Source organism: Primulina tabacum, chromosome 5, assembly GCF_025594145.1.
Source record: "Primulina tabacum isolate GXHZ01 chromosome 5, ASM2559414v2, whole genome shotgun sequence".
Taxonomy (NCBI): domain Eukaryota; kingdom Viridiplantae; phylum Streptophyta; class Magnoliopsida; order Lamiales; family Gesneriaceae; genus Primulina; species Primulina tabacum.
Genome location: NC_134554.1, coordinates 2,862,000 through 2,880,598, shown reverse-complemented (window position 1 = coordinate 2,880,598; position 18,599 = coordinate 2,862,000). Strand labels below are relative to the sequence as shown.

The 18,599-nt window shown below is 34.3% G+C and overlaps 2 protein-coding genes and 1 pseudogene across 7 annotated transcripts; 1 reads left to right on the top strand and 2 right to left on the bottom strand.

Moving 5' to 3' along the window:
- The first annotated feature begins 839 nt into the window (after window positions 1-839).
- On the top strand, window positions 840-1,767 carry LOC142544567 (protein MIZU-KUSSEI 1-like). Its single transcript, XM_075651606.1, has one exon. The coding sequence runs from the start codon at window positions 885-887 to the stop codon at window positions 1,665-1,667; it is 783 nt and encodes a 260-aa protein (XP_075507721.1). The 5' UTR covers window positions 840-884; the 3' UTR covers window positions 1,668-1,767.
- A 776-nt stretch (window positions 1,768-2,543) lies between these two features.
- LOC142545494 (villin-3-like) lies at window positions 2,544-11,588 on the bottom strand (annotated as a pseudogene).
- Window positions 11,589-14,779: 3,191 nt separating this feature from the next.
- Window positions 14,780-17,306, bottom strand: LOC142545493 (uncharacterized). 6 transcript variants are annotated; one of them, XR_012820289.1, is made up of 5 exons: window positions 17,292-17,306; window positions 15,806-15,911; window positions 15,601-15,730; window positions 15,336-15,457; window positions 14,780-15,264 (listed from the first exon to the last, which is right to left on the bottom strand). XR_012820289.1 is itself a non-coding variant. In XM_075652709.1 (4 exons), the coding sequence occupies exons 1-3, from the start codon at window positions 15,894-15,896 to the stop codon at window positions 15,436-15,438; spliced, it is 243 nt and encodes an 80-aa protein (XP_075508824.1). In that variant the 5' UTR covers window positions 15,897-17,197; the 3' UTR covers window positions 14,798-15,264; window positions 15,433-15,435. The 6 variants fall into 6 exon arrangements, 1 of the variants encoding a protein (XP_075508824.1); XR_012820288.1 differs by lacking the exon at window positions 17,292-17,306 and adding an exon at window positions 17,204-17,222; XR_012820287.1 differs by lacking the exon at window positions 17,292-17,306 and adding an exon at window positions 16,995-17,197 and having other exon boundaries at window positions 14,781-15,264.
- Window positions 17,307-18,599: the final 1,293 nt, after the last annotated feature.

The following is an 18,599-nucleotide window of genomic DNA, read 5'->3' as shown; positions in this document are numbered from 1 at the left end:
TAACATTACTCATTTTCTATCGATTAATATAGCATGAAATCATCAATATATAATTTTTTGTAAATTAATCTATTCGGATCTCATTTCTTTAACAACAATTATTGATAATAGAAATGTATTTTCACGTGCGTCGCACGTGTCTTTTCCTAGTTTTTTAAAAAGACAAATACTACTAATTATACTTCTATTTGTAGTGCTGTTAATATCTGATCGAGTGACTCACAATCTTATACACATACATACATATTCTACATACATGTATATATATCATAAAAAAATTATTGTGAGACAGTCTTACAGTTCAATTTTGTGAAATGAATTTCTAATCCGTTTTAAAAAAATACTACTTTTGCATGATAGATATGAGTTTGATCGACCCGATAATGAATATAGATATGTAATACGGTCTCGTTCTCTGTATATATTACCTTGTAATCAAATCATGATAATAAAAAATTAGCAATAATTACAGCACATATCATTTTCAAGCTTGAAAGAAAAAATAATAACTGTGGTGGTACTCAGTTGGCTAGGGATATCATGTATTTTAATTCCGGCACATTTTTATATTTAGTATTATGCGTATCGATCGGAAGACAACATAAGGATCGTGTAATTGTGAGAATATATTTCTCAATTAATTATTCATGGCCTATACACTATTCAAATATATTATATCGACAGGTGGCATTAAAATCTAATATTAAATATGTCTTAATATAATATTTCGTCTTATCTAAAAAAACAACGACCATTTTAATTTCAAAAAATTATACAGAGACGGTTTGATTTTCAAAATTTGATTGGTGACGGGTGACCTATAAGGGTGCGAAATGATTTGCATATAAACGGTGAAGCGTCATGAAATCAACCAATGAACAAAAATGTCAACCCTTGCACAGTTTGAGCAAAGATTTCTCACTCTCCAAAGAACCGGAAGCAGCAAAAGCACCACCAAAATGAAAATTATTCCACCCACCCACCTCCTAGATTCAACTTCCGATGACGATTACCATCGTCACATCCGCCGTTCCTCCGCCTCCATCACCACCTTCTTCAAATCACTATGCTCCATCATATCGTTTCCGTCCATCCTTCCCTCTTGTCGATGGCTAAGTCTCCCGACCCATTACCCTTCCGTCACCCCCACACTTGGCCGGAAAGTCACCGGGACCCTCTTCGGGAACCGCCGCGGCAACGTCAGCTTCGCCGTTCAGACAGATCTTACGTCCGAACCATTTCTTCTGCTCGAGCTCGGTGTTTCGACTTCGGTCCTCGTCAAGAAAATGTCTTCCGGGGTGGTACGAATCGCGCTGGAGTGCGAGAAAACCCACGCGTTGCCACCGCAGAAGAGGCGTACGCTGCTGGCGGAGCCGGTGTGGACGATGTACTGCAATGGGAGGAACAGCGGGTACGCGGTGTCGAGGGTGTGCAGCCAGTCTGACTGGCACGTGCTTAGCAAAGTGAGGAGTGTGTCCGTCGGGGCTGGGGTGATTCCGTTGGTGGAGGACGGGATGAAGAGCGGCGGACCGTCGGAAGGGGAGCTGCTGTACATGAGGGCTCGCTTTGAGCGAGTGGTGGGGACGCGTGATTCCGAAGCTTTCTATATGCTGAATCCAGATGGAAACGGAGGGCCAGAACTTAGCATATTTTTGCTTAGAATTTAATCCTCGTTTTCTTTTTTCTTTTTTTCTTTCTAATATCATGTTGTAAAAAAATAAATTAGTAATAAAATTTAAAAAAATATATATGGGTTAATTTGGACTTTCTAATCTATGTTAAGCTTGACCGTGTATTTGGTACATCTAGATCCAGTGCTTCACTCACTAAAAATATTTAAAATTGTAAGCATTAAAATACAAATTTTATATTAAAATCGATGACTAATGCTAAAAATATAACAAATATATATGTCGTTCTAAAAATAGATTATCGATTTTGACCATTATGTCACTCAAATCTGAATACATCTCCATGTCCGATCATCGGAGGGTTTTGAATTTTATGCCAGCATCTGACATACTTGTGCACTCTCTTCTGAACGTCGGATAGATACAGTCTAAGTATACGATAAATGCCATTTGAATATAGATAGTATATGGTCGGGGATAGAGCATAATGACATGATAAAATCATCTCAGAAAACTATGTTTAATTTAGAAAACACTATACGGATCGCAGCGGAACTTTTAAATTTTATGCCTTTCATTTGCCATATTATTGTGTTACATCTATAAATTTCTAAAATAATTTCATCTCACCATATGAATTATGATATGTAATATGAGAAATGACAAGAAACATTGATCATGTACTAGGTGTCTAAGGTGCAAGGGTCGAAAACAAAGAGAAATGTTTTGACACGTACAAATATATTAGCCAACAGATTCCAAACAATTTCCAATTTCTCTTTTTCAAATAATAATAATAATAATAATAATAATAATAATAATAATAAGCTAAAAGACGTCGACTAGCTGGATGTTTAAATAAACGGAACATGTGAAGTTTGGTTGCAAAAAAAAGCGAGGTGTTAAAATTAATTCAATATAACAATACACCGATCAATTATATAATTCAGGATCAAACCAATACTCACTCAAATTTGTCTCAAGAAGCTCACAAAACCCAAAAGCATTCACAATTAAATCCATCCATCCATCCGTCTGACTTTAAGCAACTTCATCAACATTCCTTGCCAGTGCAAGCATTTACACAAAGGTGATTGATTATTTAACACCAAACGATAATAATCACAAACTCATCTGGCATAACAACCAAATCAAAGAATTTAATCTGTCTCTTGCCTTTTGAACTACAATCTTCAAAATATGCTGCAATGCTGCATGTACGCAAGACACTAACTACGACTTCAAGAAATCAACAGATGACAAACCGATGCAAATGTTTCAAAGGCAGATACGAAAAATATAAGAAGCGGAATCCAGGCGTAATGTGACCTCATAAAATCAGGTTGCGCTGGAAGTATAGGAAGAAAGGAAAGAAAAGCAGTGGAGTCCTAGAAGAGATCGGCTTTCCTTTTATACATGTCCTGCTTCCATTTAGGTAACTTATAGAATGCTTCTTTTGTCATTTCGAGTACGGATTGGAATTCTTCGTCAGAGAGATAAGCCTGAAATGAATCATTATAATAAGCAGAGAGACATACTCTGAGGTGGAATTGATAATGCGATCGAAAGCAACAAACCTCTCTCCTCTTATAATCAATTCCAGTCACAGGGTTGTCAGATTTAGCCTTGAGCTGTTCGTAACTAAATGTGCTTTGAATGGTTTCAGTGTTGTTTTTGTCCTGGTCAATCTCAGGCTTCGTTCCTGAATCCTCCTCATTTGCCTCTGATATAGGTTCAATTGTTTCAGATTCCTCGACTTCCACAACTTCTTTGGAATCTTCAATCTGAACAGAATCTTCGGACTTGGCTGCAGCTGCAAGAATGGTGACTATTTTGGTCACAGAACTAAAGTTGGCTAATGTAACTCTATTTACGCATTAGAAGGGCATGATTATAAAACCATGATGACTAGTCCCTGCAGCCGGACTTCTATTTGAGCGGGAAGGAGAAACATCTTCTTTCTTTTCAGCAGTCAAAACAGATGATAAAGCAGCCACTGCTGCTGCTCTCTGTGAACCCTCACTTGCTCCCATGGGCCTTGAGGCCGAACCAGCTTTTGGAGATGGAGTGGATTTAAATGCCGAGTTCAAAGCAGCTAATGCTGAAGCTCTTTGAGTTGGTCCCCCTTGATTTGAACCATTGGTCTTCTCCTGATATGAACGAAAAACAAAAAACAAAAAGCAGATGACAAAAGGAAACATATTTGAGTCAAAGAAAATTCCTCAGATCAACCTTTACCTCCACAGCATGCCCAGCACCAAAGAGTAACATGACCTTCTTCTGGAATGAGTTTCCAGGCACCTGTTAGGCAAATGCGAATTTATTTTGTCAACATGAGAATATAGCATTAGGAAAAAGGTTTATACCTACAGAAGTGATCGAGATGAAACAACCAAAGTAACAAATTTCATAGAAGAAACCAAAAGGAAAAATTTTTGGGTAAGGACTAAGGCGCATCCCATATTGTCTGTGGAAGATTAACGCGAAATTAATCAAAACCAGAATAACACCACAAAAACATCCAAGTGAAATAACCATCTATGACATACGTTAGCTTTTGCAGGATCCCATGAAAAATACGAGGTAAAGAAGCATGGCTCATTTGCTTCTGTGACTTTGTACAATGGAACATTTGGAGACAGCCCTTCCAATGAAGCAGCCATGTCAAGATATTTCTGCAGTATGCTTTAAGTAGTCAGTAAAGCACAGATAGGAGATACGACTTTAACAATTGAAAATTTGGGCGTCCAGTACCTGTCCAATTTCAAAAGCATTTTGCCTCTCATTTGGGTCCACGGACTGACCAATCCATACAAAGACTTCGGCATGTGTGTCAAGTATTAATATATCCTCGGTTAAGAGGTCGTCTTGAGAGAAGTTGTATATTTCTTCAACCTAGATAATAATTATTATTTAGATATAGCTTAAACAGAACTTCTGAGACAACTTCTATTAACAGCATATACCTCAAACTTTCCTGGGCGCCCACATGGAAGCATGTGCATGAGAAGAAAATATGTCAAAACAAGCCAAGAGATATTACTACTACACTCTAGATATCAATATAAAGAAATCAAGTGATCAAGGAGAGAAAAATCATCACATCAAAGAAAACTGCTACCTTTATCAATGGAGAACCCAAATAAATGGGGATCTCTGACAACATCCGGAGATAGCTTCTTGCTGGTGTAATTTTGTTTTCCTCCAAGAGCAAACCAAAAGGATGAGTTTTCAGTTCCTTCTTTAGCGTGTTTGACGACTGAACCAGGCTGAGTTTATCAAGGTAATGTAGTTGTTAATTGCAATGTAAGATTCCATAAAGACACTTCCACGTGTATAAGAAGGACTCCTAGTATGACATCTTTTTACGAAACATTTTGCTACTATAATCAATCAACAAATCTTATGCCTGCACTTCAGTCAAAGAGATTGTAATACAACTAGTTTTTTTAGCTCTTGAACAAACCATCCCAATGCATATTCCTCAATGGAACTGACTCGGTTCCAGAATACTTATCATCTACTTGCCTCGATTATTGAAAAACATGTTTAGCATAAATGGATTCTGGAGAGATTGTACATAAAAGAATAAATGGAAACAAGATAGGATTTCTATTTGTTTTGGTTGATCTACTTTCTTTTCTAATTGGCTTTGATAACAAATGGATGACAGATTTTGGTTAATAACATTGCTGAGATTTTCTCTCTTCTTCCCCTTCTCGGCCTCAAACCCCCCTCCCCCCTTTTTTTGTTTCCCTTTTCTCTCATCTCCCCAGTATCCTCCCCAATTCTTCTTCCTCATCCTCTTACTTTATCCTACATTCTCCACTCTCTTCTCATTTTTCCACATCACATGCATGGAAGTCACTCTTTTCATTTCAGTTGGTTTCAACACCACCAAGCTGGATGATAATTTAATGTAATATACAGATATTTTTTTAAAAGATAAATTAGAGACGGTGAAGTCTTCTTCAACAAACTTTATACCTTCAGAAACTCTGCAACTTTGGCTGCTAGGTGTTGCTGTTCAAAGGTGCTTTGATTGCCATGCCAACTAAAAAGAGAAGATCCAGATTGCAGCAGAAAACATTCATTTGAGTTCAACGATGTTGCCACCTGAAAAATAACCAGATTAGATTTATATCATCATAGACATTACCCAAATATTCAACAGTTCAGATTTCATACACCTACAATGAAATAACTAGGAGACTAAGCTTTTCTCAACTTGGATGTCCCAAAACCTAAATCATACAGGCAGAACTCTTTGAAACAGAAAAGGCTCGAAAGTACACAGCATTAAGTATAAACATGTCAATTGACATACCGCTTCAACTTGAATGACTTTGTTATTATGCAAAGAAGTTCCAAATATACGCATGAGCGCAACACCATCAGCAGTGTATGTTTCATCATTCAAACCTTTGTCAGCAATATAGCTCTTGTAACCTGAGCTTATTCCACCCTAATAAAACAAGTTGATTTGATTACACGGATTCTCTATCATTTCATTACACGTTACAACTTATTTTTCTCCCTTTATTTTCAATATCCATAGGCATACCTTGAGGACCACCATAGGCTGAAAAATGGCAACAAATTGAGGCGGCTCTTTCCCTTGAAATATCTTACCCTGCACCGGTCTTCCTTTCAGCGAGTTATACATTGTGCTGGACAATCTATCAGCGAGCTTTCGATCCACCTGAATATTGGGGACCAAGTTTTATTAGTGACTAAATGACAAAATGATTGCAAATAGGAACCATAAAAAATTCAAATCTCTCAGCCTCCAGATGTCAGAAAAGTACAAGTAACAGGCATGTTTTTAGCTCAAAAAGTAAAATTAGGGTGAGAGCTGTAGGCAGGCTCGGTAAAATTGCAAGAATACCACCACCCACCCCACATCACACACTAATACTAATATATGAAGTGTAAAGGTCAATGGTGATGAATATGCAATCATCGGAATCTTGGAAAAGGCATAAAGATAAAAATCTCGTAGCCAATAATGGAGAGCACATATGACAGAAAACCTGACTATTTGATTTCATAGAACATAGAGAGAGAAACGGAAACACATCAAACATAAGCAAATAACTTTCTCACAATTACGCAGGATTTACTCACAATATTCAGAATGGGTGAGCTTTCGGCCAACAGTTGACAATATATAATCAGTTAACATAATTTAATCTCATAGGAATCCTCTTTTTTCAATTTCATCCACCATAGATCGTCTTCAAAGCTAAATTCCTAAGATTTAAACCCCTATGTATTGACTCGCCCACCATAATTATCTATGACTCTGAAAACTATAAATTGCAGATACCCTGCTGTCCATCCAATATACATTTTGGCATGTTCACTCCTAATTTTACTTCTCACACCAGTCATATCCATTTTCCTAACTGATGATATGTGTTCCTTCATTGAAGAGAACAATCAATCTTTAGCTAGTACTCTGCAATTTATATTCAATCATTGAAAGCATGCCAACTGATAAATGCTAATATCTTACTTGTCCTTAAACATTTCATGGAAATCCATCTTATCATTTCCATACCAGTAAACTGGATTCTTAATTTCACTCTTGATACGTCTTTCACAAATTTCTTAGAATTCTTAAACAGATGAAAACCTAACAGAAGTAACTGTCTGAAGAAGGATATGGAATCAACATAGAGAGCAATACAATATGATAGTTGTGAAAATACATTTACACTAATCCAAGAAGGTTAATTTTTGTGCAAACAATACATGACATATAACACCCCCACCCCGATCACTATTCTTTGGACATAAATCCTTCTCCTTCCAATTTCTTCAGTTAGGAATAGATTCTTAACTATTTAACCTCCACAACAGTTTATGGTACCTCAGCGCTGTCTTTTCCAATCCAAGAACATAAGTAGTAATCTTCCTTTCTTTCAGATGAATGGTACGTATAGAGCACAATATAGCAATCCCCACTGTAAAATTTGCCAATGTCTTCGTTGGGCACAAGATTTTTGGCACCGCCATTTATGTGCCAAACCTAGAAATAAACAAAAATTAGAACTCCAAGCAATCCTATCCAATAACATCTATATGTAAGTCAATTCCAGAGGATCCATAAAAGAAAAGCAGGGAATGGACCTCTATCTTTCCACCTCCTTCAAGCAGTGGAGGGACTTCCTCATTGACCGGAGTACTTTTGCTTGTTCCCTTTGTGGAAGCACCTTGTTGTTTCAACAAAGCTGAAAAAATTGTAAAATATTTTTCTATTTAGAAGACGTGTAGAGCAAATATATCTGAAAAAAGGCAAAAGACATACCCGCTACTATTCCTCTTCCCTCCTCGGCCACAGAAGGTGCTGACCCTACAGGCCATGAATCAAAGTTGGATTTGAACGCATGTGTCTCATGACCTTGGATAAGCCGATATATCTGAGTTGCTTTTGGTCTATTTTGGCTAGCCAAAAAATCCTGGAACATCATTTGGCTGTGAAACTCCATTATTACGTAGTAAGAGATAAAAATTCATCGTTTTTACCTCTGCAGCTTGAATAGCAGCTTTCCTCTCATCAACTTGAGTCACCCGGCCAACCCAAATAAATACTTCAGAACCACAATCCAACAAATAGCAATTATTGTTTTCTAGAACCGACTTCGAAAGTTCACCATCAACTGGCTTGAGTTGACCAGAAATAATGCTGTAAAAAGCCGAGGAAATGATGAAAGCACGAGTTAATTACGGTCACCATAAATGTTGTTGCCTCTTACTTTCTAGATCGAATTGATCAATCAAAATCTCAAAAGAAATGCCCAGTTTCATGTCATCAATAACTTGATTGCTGAATGCTATCCATTGCTAATAGATTTAGCAATTACCAGACATAGAAACCTATAATGACCACTGGCTATCTCGGAGACAAAAATAATAAGTTGTGAAAAAATAACCTAAAAAGCTGGGCAGAAGTTTTCTCAGGAATAATATCATCTTCAGTAGCAATCTTTTTAGCAATTGGAGCAAACCCGCCAAAGAGAACCCAAAATTCGCCAGAATCTGATTCAGCTTGTAATTTTCCATCATCTGAAGTGGGGAATCACATTCAGAGAATTAACATAATGCCATGTCAAAACACAACAAAGTAACATAAAACACCTAATAAACAGAAAACCATTGAGGGAGTGTTCATACCGACGATGGCAACATCACACTTCCCTTCAGTGATATCTGTCCTTCAAAAACTGAATTACTTCCAATGCTTTGGCTCTCTCCTGAATATTGGAGTTTGCCCCATTGAATTGATATATCTTGTCTTTTGTGTCAAGAATAAAGACATCATCATGGTTTAGGGAGGACCGGGAGAAGGGAACCTACATGTTATTGGAAAAACATTATTTCACTTCCTGCCGATATTTAGAATTTTACGGTGCACCGGACGTTACTCCACCTGCTTCAATCTCACAACTCTTTTCCCTCTACAAATATACAACCGCGTTTCAAACTCTTCTTCTTCTGTTTTCTTAAATCCAGATGCAACACCACCTTCCAACGGTATGATGCATGGCTTGAAATATGACAAGAATTTGTCGGACTCGTGCCCTTGTATTTCTCTGTATTGCACAGCCCGACCACCGAGAACAGCATCAAGTTCGACAGTTTTGATAGCTGCAGTTCCAGCTTCATCCTAAAAATAACGTGGAGCTTCAAGTTACAAGATTGAAACCATTAAAGTGCTCTTGAGACCAAGAAGAATAAGTTTTGAACCTGACTAGTATCCTTTCCAAGCCAGAAATGTATGTCATAAAGAAAAGCACCTCCTTTACCAGGACTTGTCTATATGTAAGAGAGAGAAAAACAATAAATTTAACATAATTCTGACACATGGAGCCTACTTTTCTCTACTTTTAAATCAAGTACCTCCAAATGGAAATTTAGAAAATTCAACTCATAACTACAGTGTAGAGGAAATAACCAAGCACCTGTAGAACAATATAAGAATCTCCTGCGTAGAATTTACCAAAATTAGATTTTGGCCAAGGAACAGGTAGGAAGTTCTCAATCCTCCAGATCTCAGTCCCTCTAAAACATATTAAGTCTAACAAAAAAAGTAGAAACTTCAAACTGAAAAAACACATGCAAATGAATAAAAGTTACCAAATATGTGTAGTTTTCACAAAAATAATAAAGGTGCAACAAAAATAATTGGTTAGTGGATACATTCTCTGACCCGCTCCCTGAAATGCAGGTTCCAGAGCTTTAGCTGAGCTAGACATTGTGTTTTATCCTCCCACTGCAAATGATTGTGATACAGAGAAAAGATTTTACCAGAAATGTATTTCACTTCCACAAAATAAATTGCCTGGGAGAAAACTAAAAAAGAAAGTGGTAAGCAAGAATATATTTCAAAAATTCGCACTCCATAGTGATAGCTGCACCAATCATCGTACTACCTCCATAGAGTTGAATATTATAACGCTACCATCTATAAGAATAGGAAAATCAAACAAGAGAGGACCGTTCAAATCACAACCATAAAATTTTAATTAATCATTTGTGAAGTAAAAATCCACAGTAGCAGGCATTTTTCGTATTCTGAGACAAAAGTGTGCCAGCTAGCGTAATGCTCAACTACCCATCATTGCATTTATGAAATACTTGTTTCTTTCATGTAATCATCTCTCTTGACTAAAACGTTAAAATATGAAAAGTCAATAGCTGCAGATGTAAACATAAGCCATTTACTTCAGAAAAAAGGTTATATTTATAGTATCTACTATTGGCTGGTAATTTCCACAAGGTTTTATGATTTCTGTTGAGAAGAAATTATTGGTATGAATTTGATGCAAGATTCTGATGCAGAACAAATATCAGTTTTGAAGCATTTTGATATGTAAATAATGTTTGTTAGCATCATTCCTTTTAGTTTGAGAAGATGAAACACTTCTGACCATAGTTTCTTCTGAAATCTATTCCAACAAATTGATGAGAATCATCAAGAGAAACAAACTTGGACAGTGTATAATTGCCTTCTTTATTAATCTTGCCTAAGTCAAACTTCGCGTCTCAAGAAACGACCTCTCCAGTAGTTTAGATAATCCAGTTTTCACAATCTCCATGAGGTCAAACAATGCTGATTGTAACTAGTGCTTTGTTAGCCAACAAAGCAATTAATTCACACCATAGACATAGAAGTTCAACAAAAAGATTTTGAGTTTTACTCCTTTCTAGGACATCCAATGGATCCAGATAGTGCAATGAATTTTAATGAAAACGGGAATCCAGGCAAAATTTACTTTTGCCCCAGAAACACCCATGAAATTTATGTGAATATCCATTATGTAAAGTGTAAACAGGATGTCACTGTTATCTGGATTTAGTTTCTATGACATTCTTAAACAGCTAGTGCAGTTCTACGGCCTCTGTGTTTATAAAGTAGCACATCCCAACTTTTCACCTCCAACAGCAGGACCATTAAGGAGCCGCAGCGTGAGAATCAAAACAAAGCTGATTATCAAAAACAGCTCTTGGATACTGCAACAAGAGGGCCCCGTTTTTTCAATTTTCGTTTCAGGCCTCATTCATCACAGGTCCGGCAATGATCACAGCAAGGTACATATTTCTCCAATCAGATTAATCAACAACAGCTTAGCAAACTCTAAATTAAACCCATCTTCCAAATAACCAATAACAATAGTTCAGATCACGGGAAACAATTGAAATGATCTCATAATACAAACCACGATATAAAATAAATATACCAAATTCATGAATGAAGAAGATCGATAAGACAACCGCGCAAGAAATATCAAGCGACAAACCTTTATAAGATCTCCAAAATTCTTTCTTTCTTCAAAAATTTATGAAAAGCAGCGAAGAAGAATGGTGTCCTTTAAAAGAGAGATTTCAAGGAAAAAGGGGTCAAGGTCTAAAGGGGAGGAGCGAACAGAGCTGGCTAATACAAAAAAAAAGTTGGGCAAAGGAAATAAATTATTATTACAAGAAAAAAGTGAAATCAATAATTGCTCCATTGTACGTACTGTCGCAATATTTATTATATCTTTCTACGTGGCATAATTTCTGTTTTCAATTAATTTATTTGTATAATTTTCAAGTTTTTTATTTTTTAAAATTAAATATAATTTATTCTTTTTCTACTTTCGTGTATAACTTTGTTTTTCGCTGGTCTCGAGCTTTGTGGCTTGACAGTTATTTTTGAAAAAAAAAAAAAAACTGATGAAAACTGTGGGGTCTCTTCGTATATTAGCGGTCAGACATAGTATATTTAGGCATAGTTTGGTACATGAGGGCCCTTGATAAATAATTTTTTAGAAGGATAAAATGTCCCTTCTATTAGGTGTGATAATTTTAATTTAATGACAAAATACACTACAAATGACTTAATTGCCCTCAATTTATAAATGATTTTTATAAATCTATGCTAGGTAGGTAGAAATTAAATTCAAATAAATATTTTTATTTATTTTTATATATTATATAATATGATAATTATATAAATGAGTTCGAGATAATTATATAAATAATTTTTATAAATATCAATAAAATTATTAGTATCACTCGATTAACCTTAAAAATTGATATTTGACTTGACTCACAAAATCAATGGCTCAATTATCATATTATATAATATATAAAATTAGGTAAAAATAAATAAATCATGCAAGAACTATCGGTGCATGAACAGATAAAAAATATGAACTCAAGCAATAACTTTGAAATTATAAAATTTATTATGATAGAGTTAATTTTTTCATTACAATCTAATATATAAATTTAATCACTCTTATTAAAATCATACCAAGCATTAAATATAATATCCTACATCTTATTTATCCTTAACTTATCATTATATTATATATCACATGTTTATCATATCATGTGTACCAAACTATACCTTATATTATTAAATTGAAACACTAAAAAAATTAATTTTTGGTTCATTGTCTGTTTTAATAATTATATATATTAATAAAATATTAAAAATTTAATGCAGATCACATATAGCTCACTGGATTTATTTTTTAAAATCAAAATTGCAGTGTAGTCTATCACTATTTCTTATAATCATATTTTGATCTTCATTTAAATATAAACCAAATGAATTATAAAAAATATTATACAAACAAACAACGCGTGCATTTGTATATTAATATATAATAAAATATATATATTCATATTAACACGGCATCGAAAATAAATTGTCTTCTTCTAAGGCAATTTAAGGCAATTAAATTGTTGATGGTGACAAATATTTGTTAAATCATTTTTTTATATCCCAAATATGCTAATATTATCAATGAAATGTTATAATCCAACAACTAACTCATAACGAATATTTAATGTGATATATATATATATATATATATATATATATATATATATATATTGAAAGATAAACATAGAATAAGATATATGTGTGTGTGCGCGTGCGTGTTGTGTTCAAATCATTCCATTCTTATTCTATGTTTATCTTTCAACTAATTCTATTATATATTTTAATTTCTCCCAATATCAATCACAAGACATTTTGAATCGCAAGTAAGAACTCGTGCGACGTTTAAATCAAACCATAAAAAATAAAACTAATTATTTAAGCTAATTACTATGCACACGCGATGCGTGTGTACGAATTTTTTTTATCATTATCGATGTACTAAAATGTAATTTGACAATTTATGGAGTAACTAAATTGATATTTGAATTGTTGAAATAAAAAAAATAAAAATAAAAGTGTGTGTTGCAAATTTAAAAAAAAAACAAAAAACAAAAACAAAATTGTAATATTAGTATCATATAAAGGTAAAATTGAAAGAAAAATTTGGTGTCCTCCTAGATAGTTACTATCATGTGCTCAATCTTAATAAAATAGAATAGATAACATATTATATTAGTGAAAAATAAATAAAGTAATTAATGGATGTAGATTGAAAGAAAAGACTTCGCTAGTCCAACATCATTTAACTTCTGGTTCCAAAAATTCCAACTTAAGATATTTTGGGTGTTTGATTTCTTCACTTCAAATTGACTTCAGTTCGTTATTGCTTGCTTTCGTTTTTACTGCAAACTATAATTGCTAATTTGGTGTTCTTAAGAATTTGGAGCCGCATTCGATTCGTTTACGCCCATGAAAATTCATTTTTTTTGCTAGAACTGGTACCATTTTCCAACAGTAACGTGGGTTGTTGGTGAGATTATCGTGATTGAACATGTAGCGAACGAGCAATTCACCAAGTACTGCCTGGCTACACTTTTCTTTGTGGCGTTTATTGGGTCGCCGATCCAAAACGAGAAAACCGAAACTTGAATAACAATAATAATAATAATAATAGTAATGTGAGTGGTAGAGGAAAGGCGGGTCGGATTTTTTTTTATTTGTTAAATTTATTTACTATATATAATAAAACTATAACTTTATTCAATTTTTAGAAATTTAGTTTAGGCTTTTATTTTGGCTTTAATTAATTTTAGTTTTGTTTTTAATATCACACACGAGGGAGACAAGCCCAACAATTAAGGCCCCCAGTTCATATACCCAAAAGCATGTACATGCATTGAATTGTATCAATCAATACTAGCCACGAGACCAACCATGTAATATTTATATTATCACAAAAAGTAAATTTGGCAAATTTTAAAGTTATATCACATGCATGAAAGGTGAAGCACCCACAATAAAATAAATTTAATTTCCCAAAATAAAGAGAGACGGAAAAAGAAACTGGTTTTAAAACCATTTTGTGTCGTTAATATGCAAATTTATCAGCAGACTTTGACTATATTAATTTTGCCCGGAACAACGAATGAAAAAGGGGTTGACGTTGTTACGACATCATTAAAGATTAATTTCGAGCTGTCTTAAATATATTTTTTTTTATCACGGCAATATCACAGAGTATATAAAAAACACAGCACAAGACTTGCGCCAATTCATAAATTTTCATTGCAAAAATATGTGATAAAATTAATTAACATTTGCATAGATTGCTCTTGGTTCATTACATAAATAAAAATATATTCGATTGAATTATTCAGTCAGAAAAATTATCAATTTGTATTGTTTATAATTTTCGAAAAAACAAAAATTGATGCTTGTATTGTTAGTTGTCTCACGTCGATTGGATGACATATCTGGGAGTTGTATATATAGATTTGAACAATCTTTCCCCCTTGAGCTAACTTTTGGGATTGGGTTAGGTCAAATGCTCAATCTTAACAAGGTATAAGAGCCAAGTTCCACCGTCATGTGTTGGACTGCCTATAGTTTGACCAGTCGTTCTGCACATTGTTGGGTCATTTGTAAGTTTCACGCTCCAAATGTTCATTCAATGACGTGAGAAGGGTGTGTTGGTTGTCCCACATCGGTTACATAAAATATCTGAGAATTGTATATATGGAATTGGACAATCCTCCCCTTGAGCTAGCTTTTGGGGTAGAGGTAGTTCCAATGCTCAATCTTTATACATTGAGGGGCACATAAGGCTTACACTTTGCGACTCCGGAATCGAGCCTGAGTTGGCGATAAATGATGTGGAACAGCTAGCTGAAGCCGGGAGAAGATTCTAGGCTACATAATACAATGTAGTTTGAATCATTGGATGAAGTGGAGCCCACGTTACATGGCATTTCCCTAGACAAGACATGTTCATATCATCGTCTGAAAATTAAAGTAAAAACACACGAAGCCCTTCAAAGGCCTACCTCCTATTGAAAGGGAAAAACATGCACCAACCATTGGCAAGGCGCAACCAAAATCAAATCACAAGAAATATGCTGTGCATACAGCAATTATTTTCACCCGTTATGCTGCAACGAGTCTATGCCTGTGAGAGGCAGAATCATGAGAAAAAACATTCAACAAAATATTCCTCAAAGGGTATTCGTTGGTGGCCAATGATAAAAACCATGAGCTCTACATCATGCGAAAACGGAAAAAGCTGTGCCTTTTCATTGATGAAGAGCGGACCTGATGATGAAATTTTGGCGGGTGATTGGGTCCATGGCTACTGGGGGACCAGCAGTACGAGGCCATGCCTGGAACTTTTTGTCAGTCTCTAGCCACCATTCTTTATCTGAAACCGTCTTAGGAGTAGTACCTGCAATGCCAATGGCATCACAATACCAGAAAATTATATAGACAAAGTTTCGAGTTTGATGCATAAAAAATTTACCTCCAAAAATCTTCTGATCGGCAATTATATGGTCAACAGCATACACAAGCGCAATCGTTCCCGCTAAAGAGGAGATGTATTTAGCTGCCATTTTTTACTCCAACAACTACAGAATTCAACCAAATAAGAATACAGTTATGCCCTAGATAGTAGCCTAATGAACAATTTCCAAAAGTAAAAGAAACTCAAAAAACAATGAATATAACTCAAAGTTCGAATAAGGCAGAATCAAGACTCAGTGGCTATCTAGTTCCCTTCTGAAGACAAGATCGTATCAAATCATTAAGAGTTGGACTAATCATCCATAACAGCAATATGCAAAACTCACTTGAATAGGATGCCAGTCATGTGTGTAACAACTAAAGCAATAGAAATTGGATTCGATCCTATGCCTTCTACGGAACTATAGCATCATACCGAGAATCTCACACCCCCAAACCCCCAAACTCAAAGCAAAGTTTAATGTAAAGGGAATTGAATAAATACTATCTGGATGTAAACTTGGGAGAATGGGACATAAGCACGGCGGTTATTTATGCCAAAGGCCCAAAGATGAATAATCTCAAATAAGAACATGTTGTAATTATCCAATGTTATATGCCGATGTGAATATGAATACAAAAGCTAAACTTCAATAATAGACAAGGATAACGTAAAATCATCTGACAAATATACAGGCATAGTGAAACAGATCATCAAAAAACATTTCTCTAGTTCAACTTCAAATAACTTAAACCATCATCTACCCATACAGGAAAAAGTATGTAGACACAAACATAAACAGAACAACTGAACAAGACCAAAATATCATTCAATTATATCATAAAATGCAGATCCTCATATGCACATATCTCAATAGCATGAGTTAGTGTGTCTTTCAAAGTTGAGTGAGATGTTAAATGATTTCCTTTATCAATCATCAACATAACCATAATCATTTAAAAACGATGCAAACTACAAGGCACCCAAGAATCAAGTAGCCCACTATCTGAGGGAAAAAAAAACAAACAAATCTCAAAATGCAGAAACGCAAATAATCTTTCTACAATAGCTGCATCGCCATACGGCAATGAGAAAACAAGCATTATCAGCCATACTTGTCTCAGTGAATACTCTCGAAAGAACAAATTTATCCTATACAAGTAACGAATTAGCACCAAAACAAAATTTCGTGAACGAATAGTAGTACAACATACTAGCAACAAAGAAATCCATAAAATGCGCGTGCTTGCGCCAGCAAGTAATTAAGCATCGCGAAGCTCTATCTCTCGATTAAGGGCAGCAAGATACGCCATAAATCAAAGATTAAAAAAAATTTAGCACGAAGCAAAGAAGCAAAACCCTAAATCAAAGAAAATGAGCGAAAATTAAAAAAATTCGGGCCAGATTTAGGATTACACGGTAAACTCTGCCAAGAACATTTTACTTAATCAAATATTTCGCGACTATTGACAATAAAAGTGTGCAAAAAGTTTGTCTCCACAACCTTACATCTTTTTTCCAGCAAGAAATGCTTACAACTATTTTTAATCTATTCTATTATAGTAAAAGTGAGTACATGATAGTAATCAATAGAGACACTAATTTTTTTTTTTCAATTTTATCTTTATATGATACTAATATTACACTTTTATTTTTGTTTTTTTGTTTTTTTATTTCAACACACACTTTTTTTTATATTTTTTATTTCAACAATTCAAATATCAATTTAGTCCCTCCATAATTTGTCAAATTTCACTTTAGTCCATCTATAATGATAAAAAAATTGTACACACACATCGGGTGTGCAGAGCAACTAGTATCAAGTAACATTCTGATCTTAATAAAAAAAAAGAGAATTATTATATTTTTTAGAGTAGGTTTCTTGTGAGACGGTCTCACGAATCTTTATCTGTGAGACGGGTAAACCCTACCAATATTCAGATAAAAAGTAATATTCCTTAGCATAAAAAGTAATATTTTTTCATAGATGACCCAAATAAGATATATGTCTCACAAAATACAACCTGTAAGACCTTCTCACACAAATTTTTGCAAACTGTTTTTGACAAGTACAAAATTAATTTGATAAATACAATATTGATAAACGGCCAAATTGGTACACAGATTTATTATGAATATCTCAATTAATACACGATTCAACAAAAAAATCAATGTTATTTTTAAACTAAATTGCTTTTAAATCTAATTAATCTTTATAAATTCAATTTAGTACACTTTTTTATTTTAAAATATATATTATATTTATGATAAATAAGTATCGTACTTTTTGCTTATTGAGATGTTAATTTTTCCGTTGGAAATTTTCGATTACGGATACTGAAATTGTTTCAAAGTACAGTCAAAATTGATCAAGGATGACTCAGCATAAATAAAAAATGATGTACGAAGGGAAAAAAAAGCAAAACAAGTCTCGAGAAATAAATTAAAGTATGTAGAAGAAAAGAAAGTGAAAAACTGGTTATTTTTATTTATTTATTTATTTCTCTCTTCAATTTTCGAATTATGATAAAAATGATCGAACAGGAAAGCATTTGCAAATATTATTTTGGGGTTTGGGATCGTCGTTGATGCATTTTCCAGACCCGCAACCGAAAAACCTATGGCAGAAAGTGTAGCAATAATCGTTATCTTCTTGATTTCTAGAATTACAACGACCAATGCTATATCTCCCGTTACAGTCTACCGCTCCTTCCACATTAATATGATAAACACCTGCAAAATAAAATGATTACCTTAATTTCTAAAGAGTAATGATTTTGACTTATAACTAACCATTATGGAAATCTTGTAA